At 40.9% G+C, this 8,159-nt stretch overlaps 3 protein-coding genes across 6 annotated transcripts; all 3 read left to right on the forward strand.

The window, feature by feature from the left end:
• The first annotated feature begins 134 nt into the window (after nucleotides 1–134).
• On the forward strand, nucleotides 135–2,102 carry LOC104811697 (ubiquitin-conjugating enzyme E2-17 kDa). Of its 2 annotated transcripts, none has more exons than XM_010538482.1 (5): nucleotides 135–247; nucleotides 867–960; nucleotides 1,186–1,313; nucleotides 1,427–1,531; nucleotides 1,765–2,102. In XM_010538482.1, exons 2-5 carry the CDS (start codon nucleotides 891–893, stop codon nucleotides 1,906–1,908), a joined length of 447 nt encoding a protein of 148 aa, XP_010536784.1. In that variant the 5' UTR covers nucleotides 135–247; nucleotides 867–890; the 3' UTR covers nucleotides 1,909–2,102. The 2 variants fall into 2 exon arrangements, with proteins under 2 accessions (XP_010536784.1, XP_010536785.1); XM_010538483.2 differs by having other exon boundaries at nucleotides 138–247; nucleotides 870–960.
• Nucleotides 2,103–2,256: 154 nt separating this feature from the next.
• On the forward strand, nucleotides 2,257–5,896 carry LOC104811696 (phosphatidylinositol/phosphatidylcholine transfer protein SFH14). Of its 2 annotated transcripts, none has more exons than XM_010538480.2 (14): nucleotides 2,257–2,804; nucleotides 2,893–3,169; nucleotides 3,296–3,395; nucleotides 3,480–3,746; nucleotides 3,825–3,902; nucleotides 4,026–4,130; nucleotides 4,211–4,260; nucleotides 4,339–4,438; nucleotides 4,551–4,649; nucleotides 4,724–4,849; nucleotides 4,936–5,002; nucleotides 5,107–5,447; nucleotides 5,538–5,600; nucleotides 5,746–5,896. In XM_010538480.2, exons 1-14 carry the CDS (start codon nucleotides 2,798–2,800, stop codon nucleotides 5,773–5,775), a joined length of 1,710 nt encoding a protein of 569 aa, XP_010536782.1. In that variant the 5' UTR covers nucleotides 2,257–2,797; the 3' UTR covers nucleotides 5,776–5,896. The 2 variants fall into 2 exon arrangements, with proteins under 2 accessions (XP_010536782.1, XP_010536783.1); XM_010538481.2 differs by having other exon boundaries at nucleotides 4,724–4,837.
• Nucleotides 5,897–6,042: 146 nt separating this feature from the next.
• On the forward strand, nucleotides 6,043–8,159 carry LOC104811698 (GPI-anchored protein LORELEI). Of its 2 annotated transcripts, XM_010538485.2 has the most exons (3): nucleotides 6,084–6,418; nucleotides 6,503–6,562; nucleotides 7,224–8,159. In XM_010538485.2, the coding sequence occupies exons 1-3, from the start codon at nucleotides 6,331–6,333 to the stop codon at nucleotides 7,577–7,579; spliced, it is 504 nt and encodes a 167-aa protein (XP_010536787.1). In that variant the 5' UTR covers nucleotides 6,084–6,330; the 3' UTR covers nucleotides 7,580–8,159. The 2 variants fall into 2 exon arrangements, with proteins under 2 accessions (XP_010536786.1, XP_010536787.1); XM_010538484.1 differs by having other exon boundaries at nucleotides 6,043–6,562.

Raw genomic sequence — 8,159 nt, forward strand, 5'->3', positions numbered from 1 at the left:
CATGCATGCATACGTAATTATCCAAAGGATAGGCCCAATGGGCTTCAATGTTAGGCCCAATGGGCCTTACTATCTAATCCACTTGAGTGCGTGAACAAGTGACGTTTCGCTCCTTCACACCGCCAAGGGAGGAATTTTATAGTGCGTCGACAGCAACTTCGTCTTCCAATTCCAGCAACACCTTTGGGATTTCCGAACGATCAAACAAAACCCTATCAGCAGAAATCCAAAAAAAAAAAAGAGATAGGTAAAATTCTTTGTGAATGAAGATTTCTCTTTCATTGTTGATCTGCTTCCTCTCCTCTTTTATTCCGATTCCGCTTGATCCCATGGTTCTAGACTTTTGTCAGTTAGGTTTTACTGGGCATCCTTTTTTATATGGTATGGAGCTGTGGATTCATCAGGTCTGATATGTCGCCTGATCAGTCGATGATCTGATTCTGTGTTTCGTCTGATGATCATTATGATCATTTGCTTGTCGGATCGGATTGTCTGTCTGGCTCTTTTTTTAGGGAGGGAAAACATCTTCTTTAGGCTGTAGTTTTTTTTTTTTTTGTGATTAATAATTTGTGGAATAGGTTTCATGAGGTTGCTGTGTAACTTCACGATCAGGCATCTGGATTCTGGAAGATTATTATATTATCGAGTCTTTCTGTGTGTATATATATATATATTTAACTTTATCTTCCTTGTAATTGTTTATACAGAATGGTACAGATGTTGATCCCATTTGTCCGTATTCTTATGAATATATTATCATTTTGCAGTGTTCTTACATTCCGCTGTTTTGTTTTTCCCAATTAGTCCGTGATTGGAGAATTTCTCTTTAATTAGATTACATATTTTACTTGTTGGGTGTTTTGTAGTAGAAGCAAGGACCAATTGACGCTATGGCATCCAAAAGAATTAACAAAGAGCTGAAGGACCTTCAAAAGGATCCTCCTGTATCATGCAGCGCCGGTGAGTTCTTGTTCCCCACCCACACACACACATATATTAAGTTCATTGTATAATTGGTATTGGTTTAAACCTCGAAGCCGTATACTAACTAACTAAGGTCCAAAGACAAGTCTAGATAGGTTTCGTAAGAGATCGCCTATTAGATAGCGTATGGTTTATATCCATTTGAAGTGATGATGGGTTCATAGCTTGTAATGGATTTTGGTAAAACACCGTACGGATTAGGTCCTGTGGGTGATGACATGTTTCACTGGCAAGCAACGATTATGGGGCCAACGGATAGCCCTTTCGCTGGAGGTGTTTTCCTCGTTTCCATTCACTTCCCTCCGGATTACCCTTTCAAGCCCCCCAAGGTTATATCTATATTTTTTTATATATAGACTTCATCTCTACTATGTTAAACATTTTTTTTTGGTTTTGGGGTAATGGAATGAATCCACAATTGTATGTAATGTTTTGTGTATAGGTCTCCTTCCGGACAAAGGTCTATCACCCAAATATCAACAGCAATGGCAGCATCTGTCTCGACATCCTCAAGGAACAGTGGAGTCCTGCCCTCACCATTTCCAAGGTTTTTTCATTTCCTCTCTCCTCCGTAACTTCTTATTGCCTTTCAATATTCAACGGAAACGTCCGATTTGGCTGGCATGATCATAACATGGACGGGCAGCCCGGTGCACAAAATATCCCGTTGAGTCCAGGGAAAGGTCCCACCACAAAGGGTGTAGTATAGGCAAATCTTATCTTGCAGAATATTCTACTAGTTAGAGACTGCTTCCATGATCATAACATGTAAGAATGCAGGTACTTCTGTCGATATGTTCATTGCTGACGGATCCGAATCCAGATGACCCTCTGGTTCCGGAGATAGCTCACACTTACAAGACGGACCGAGCCAAATACGAAGCCACGGCTCGGTCATGGACCCAGAAATATGCAATGGGGTAAATCTCATAAATAATGATAGTAATAGTAATGCCCAAAACAAAATAGTTGCGGTGAATAAAAGCAGACAAGACATTGTGGGTGTTTGGTTTGTTTTACTACTTCTGTCCTTGGGTATCTCTTGGTATATGCTCCATGTGAGAGAACCTTTGATACTACTAGCCTTTTGTGTTGACACTATTGGTGCTGGCCGTCAATTATCTCCTATCTTACATATATACACACACACACACACGTGTGATTTGGAATTCTGTATTTATATAAATTTTGCCAATGAAATTAGCAAAAGAAATGATCTTTCGATGATTTTGCAACTCTACAAGTTTGTTCAAGGTCCTGATTGGATGTGATTTGGTTATTTTCGCACGAAAGCTCTCTTCTTCTCATATTTTATGGAATAAGGCGGAGATAATAAAACACACGGTTATTTATTATTTCGATAAATAAATAAAATGCCGTCATCATGACGTAAGCGATGGGAGAACGTGCAGTATGAGCACAGAGATTGTGGATGAAAGCGACATGTCGGCCGTTGGGGAAGAATATCCAGAAGCAGAAGAGTAGAATTTTGAAAAGACAGAGGGCCGCTTCAAAAAGGAAAGAACCCTCCTCTTCCTTCCCTTCGATCGTCTTCCCTGTTGAATTTTTCCTGATTTTCTCTGCATTTCTTTTGGTCTGCGATTTCTGAAAGTCTCACACTTGATTCGACGTAACAATCGTTTACGGAACTGGTCGTTCCCATCTCGTCGTTTCGATTCCGTTTCGGATGCCGACTCTCGTCTCCTTTCTAGGGTTTTGTTGAGTTCGTGGCCTGGCATTTGCCCAACTTCGCAATTCGATCGAAGGTCACGCTCTCAAGTTTGTCGGATCCTTTGGGCGTCTGCTTCTGAAGATGTCAGGTACGTTGTCTTTAGCCCCAAACCACCGTTCTTATGTTGTTTCCATCGACGACTCGGTTTTACCCTAAGAGTTTTGATGAATTCGCAGGCTGTGATGAGATTAGAGAGATAATATCAGATGCTGAGGATGAAACACGGTGCTCGAGGATCGTGAATCTGAAGAAGAAAGCCGTTAGTTGTTCAGGTAGATTTACTCATACTTTGAAGAGGAAAGGCAAGAGGAAAATCGATGACCAGATTCATTCTATACACATCGAGGACCCGAGGGATGAGAAAGAGGAGAAGATCGTTCTCGAATTCAGACAAGTCCTACTTGATCGAGATTTGCTGCCTCTCAGACATGATAATTACCATTCTTTGTTGAGGTTGGTGTAATAATCCTTCCCTTTACCAGTCTTAAGATGCTTAATCTTCTCCCAGCATGCTATATGTATATACATTAGTCTATATGGTTGTATAGTTTATGTTTTCGTCGTACTCGAAACTTGTAGATTTCTGAAAGCTATGAACTTCGCTATCGAGAGAGCTCTCACGGCGTGGGAAGAAATGATTAAATGGAGGAAAGAGTTTGGAACAAATACCATATTAGAGGTAAAGAATATGGCTTCTACCATTACTTTGATGCTCGGTTATGGTAATGAGCACCATGTTAGGATTTACTTGATTAATCGATAGGATTTCAACTTTGAAGAATTGGAAGAAGTATTAAGGTACTATCCTCAAGGGTATCACGGCGTTGACAAAGAAGGACGGCCTGTCTATATCGAGAGACTGGGAAAAGCTCATCCGAGTAAGCTTATGGGTGTGACCACCATAGATCGATATCTGAAGTACCATGTACAGGAATTCGAGAGGACCCTACTCGAGAAATTCCCTGCTTGTTCAATTGCGGCAAAGCGGCAAATCAGTTCAACAACCACGATACTTGATGTTGAAGGCCTGGTATGGTAATCTCTTTATCTTGATAGTGTAGATTATATTTTGAGTTGACGTAATTCCGGATGATATAAATTAGTGCAGGGTATGAAGAATTTTACGCCTACCGCTGCAAATCTCCTAGCCGCCATTTCTAAAATAGATTGCAGTTATTACCCTGAGGTAACTACTAACTCTTTGGAGAAGAAGACCCTTCTTGTTCTACTCAAATCTGAGATGAACGGAGAAGGAGATATTCGGTCTGGTGTTTCCAGAGTTTGTAATCATGGTCTCTGACTCTTGCAGACTTTGCACCGAATGTTCATTGTCAATGCAGGAATCGGATTCAGGAATTTGCTTTGGCCTGCTGCCCAGAAGTTTCTTGATCCAATTACTATTTCAAAGATACATGTAAAGATTATCGATCCTAGAAGTTTCTTTTTATTTGTTGCAAACAGCTGGCCGCTCATTACTGAAAGGACGGTTTTCAGGTTTTGGAGCCGAGATCATTGTCAAAGTTACTACAAGCAATTGATTCCAGGTCGATTTTAAATCACCTCATTCATGCAGTGGTTTATACTAAACGGTGTTAGTATATATACATTTTGTATGCACACAGTGAGCTTCCAGATTTCTTGGGGGGATTATGCAAGTGTTCTAACAAGGGAGGGTGCTTGAGGTCTAATAAAGGACCATGGAATGATTCTGAAATACTCGAGGCATGTTTTTTTTTTTTTTTTTTTTTTTTTTTTTTTTGTATATTGGTGTAAGCCATTATGTTTTTTGTGATTATGTATGTCTCTTATCACCAACTAGCCATCTCTTTTGCAGCTTGTACACAGTGTTGAATTAACGCCTTTTCCGCAAATTGCAAAACCGCCAATTCTTCAAATGGATTATGATGCGCTCGAATGTCCGAGCTCACCCAAGGTAAGGTCTCTCCTTGTGTTCTTTTGGAGTTTTCTCGTGCTATAATGGTGGGGTTGTAAGCTTTTTCTTTTCAGGAAAGATGCAACGGCGTTTTAACAGAGAGATTCAATCCATGTTCGAAAGATCCTTTCTGTTCAAATGGGCTGAGTTCTTCAACATACACTTGTTTAGCTCCAATCTCTGAAGAGGCAAATTGCAGTGTCCTGCCGCTCATGGATCTGTTTTTTTTCCCTCTAAAAATATAATCTTTCTATCGGTATTGGCTGACTTATTTTGTTTTGTGCAGGCTAGCACATCAGAACGAACCTGTGGAGAATGGCCTCAGGCTCAGTTGCTTGACCCGAGTCGGACAGGTGACCTTCCTCTCATCGATTTGGACATGATTTCCTCTTGCTTTAGTTCGGTACCATAACCAAAGACATTCATTTGCTATTTTGCCCAAATCTTGCATCCTTAGGTCCTCGAGCAGTTGGGTGGTTCGGCACTGTTAAGGAAATGATCAGCAGAAGATATCTCCACTCTGCACTGAAAGCACTGGCAACTTTTCTGCTGAAACTAGTTGCTCCTTCTCGTTTCCTGTGGCCTTGTAACTGCAGAAGAAATAGCCAAATCGACATGTCCAATCCATTGGACAGAAGCCGGATTCTTCAGTGCGTGGATCGTCTTCAGAGGCTGGAGATTGAGTTGGAAGAACTCAAGAAAAAACCCGTGACGATACCATCCGAGAAGGAGAAACTTCTAATGGAATCGCTCGAGAGGATCAAGACGCTGGAACAAGACCTCGATAAAACGAAAAGAGTAGGCGGATCTATCATATATTTCTGAGAAATATTGGATGTGATTTTGTTATCGAACGAATAGAAAGATAACCCTCCTTTCCTTTTTCAGGTAGTAAACGACACAATATCGAAGCAGCTCAATATTACAGAAGCCCTAGAAGCTAAACATCAAGTGAGTTTCTTTCCCCCCTCCAGAAAAAAATAGTTTCAGCTTTTTAAAGAAAACAGAAGAAGATATATAGTTGTGTTCCTGTCTTAATGTCTGAATGAGAACCCAACAAGGGCTTTTGTCCTCTCCTTTTTTTTTACGTTGGCAGCGAAGAAGAAGAACACTCTGCTGCAAATGAAGCCATGCATGAAGAAGAACACACTGCCCATTTTGCAGAAACGGTAAAAAGAAAAAAAAAACTTTGACGATTATTCAACATGGTAAGTGTACATAACGTTCATTGAATTGAAGTTACTTCTGTAATTTATCTTCGTATTTTTATTTCACTAAAACAGTGGTATTGTTTCAACGGTTTCGTTGTTAAGTTACTTGTTCTCTCTTTCTATATTAAAATTTTTAACCCCTTAATTAAACATTGTACGACGTCCAAGTATAATGATCTATTAAAAGGGTGATTTAGTAATGATTAAAAACGTTGGGCAATCAAGAAACAAAACGGAAACTGTCAGGGCATTGTTTGCAAACTGCTCAGTTTTTAATTTATCATGGCGTTTTTTTAAGCAAGTCCGACAAACAACATTACATGTAATTTCATAAAATCTTGATTTCAACCGGCCACCTTCCCTCTCTCTCCCTAGACAGTCCTCGTGGCTAGCCATAGCTCCCTCCCTCCTACCCAAAGGCGTGGCCTTTTACAGATCTCTTCGTCAGAAATCCTGCTGCTGCAACAACCATGGAGCTAAAAATCTTCTCTAAAGTTGTTCTCTTCTGTCTTGTTAGTGCAGTCTATGCACCTCTCTCTTCTTCAAGTTTCATCTCAGGTTCTTGTGTTTCCCGGCAGTTTTTTGTTTTGGTTGATCCGTTTCTCGATCACGTGATTCGGTTTTATTCATGTGTTTCTGCAGATGGTGTGTTCCAACCTCAGACTTCGGTTACCGGCAGAAACCTCCTTCAGGCCATGAAACGTTAGTCTCTCTCTCTCTCTCTCTCTCTCTCTCTCTCTCTCTCTCTCTCTCTCTCTCTCTCTCTCCTGTCATGTTACCAAAACACTTGATTTTGTTAGCGCCGTGAAACTTTTTTCTCTCTCTCTCTCTCTCTCTCTCTCTCTCTCTCTCTCTCTCTCTCTCTCTCTCTCTCTCTCTCCTGTCATGTTACCAAAACACTTGATTTTGTTAGCCGGAGATCCTGTGGAGCTCTGCTCTCTGAATATGTATATGCTTACACCCCCCATTATATATATATATATGCTCACGTGTCTTCGGGTTCAAACTTGAGTCTTTGAGTCCTGGAAATGTGAGCTAAAGGGCTTAACTTTTCTCAAGTTTCATCGGTTTTTTTGCCGCTTTCGACAGTGTGTGGTTATATTAAGTCATAAGCCAATGAACTCACTGGTAAATTTGAAAAAATGTTCATATGTACCTGGAATTGCCATAAAGTTGCGAACTTTTCAGTCTATCTCCTGTAGTTTCTGGCAGAATTCAGAGGCATTGTCAATCTATCTCCTGACAACACTCCTCCCAAGTGGAGATTCTGTCTGAAAGTCTCTTTCTTGGTCAAGGATCAAGACAAATTATTCTCCATCTTGTTAACGTAGTAATTCCCTCTCCACTGGTCTTTTTGAAACAGCTTGTCCAGTGAACTTCGAGTTCATGAACTACACTGTCATAACAGGCAGATGCAAAGGTCCAGAGTACCCACCAAAGGAATGTTGCTCATCTCTCAAGGAATTTGCTTGTCCGTTCGCCAAAGTCCTCAACGATCTGAGCAACGATTGCGCCATCGTTATGTTCAGTTACATCAGACTACACGGGAAATACCCTCCCGGCCTCTTCGCCCACGAGTGCAAGGAAAGTAAAGAAGGCCTCGCCTGCCCTGCCCGTCCCCCTGCCCCGGCTTCTCGCAAAAATGCCGCTGCTCTAACTTCTCCTAGTCTTTGGCTGATGATCCCGACTGCGTTCTTGCTGTTCATCGAGTTGTTCTGATTGCTCTCATCTTCCTGAATTTCCTGTGAAGTTAAAAAACAGATACCTTTGGACCGCACTTACCCTTGACGAGAGTCTCTCTCCAACTGTTTACCACGCACTGTTACATTCTTTTGGTCAAAACTTCGAATTCTTCATGACTGCATATGGCTATGTGTATATCATCAACACTATATTATTGCTTTACTCTTACTGCAATTCTCTGTCTTAAGATTATTACATCAGAGCCTATTCAAGTAAATAAGATCAAACCAGAGAATATGGTAAATAAGTACATGGTGTTTGCTACCAGTGCTTACCAGACAGTGCCAAAAGAGATTTGTGCATACTCCAAGATTCACGTTCTATGTTACCACATCTCTGTGTTCTCTATAACTGTCACTGGAATACCAAAGTCTATACCACTACTCCTTACCATAACATTACAGGGTTATTTTGTGAACCCGACACTATGTATGCTACAACATGACAAGTAATATATCTCGGATTATTTTGATGGCTGAGGGAGTACCTATACACTCTCGGACTGATTTGAGTATCCCATGATTTTTTTTTTTTGGGGGGGGGGGGGGGAGGGGGA

Source organism: Tarenaya hassleriana, unplaced genomic scaffold, assembly GCF_000463585.1.
Source record: "Tarenaya hassleriana unplaced genomic scaffold, ASM46358v1 Cleome2, whole genome shotgun sequence".
NCBI lineage: Eukaryota > Viridiplantae > Streptophyta > Magnoliopsida > Brassicales > Cleomaceae > Tarenaya > Tarenaya hassleriana.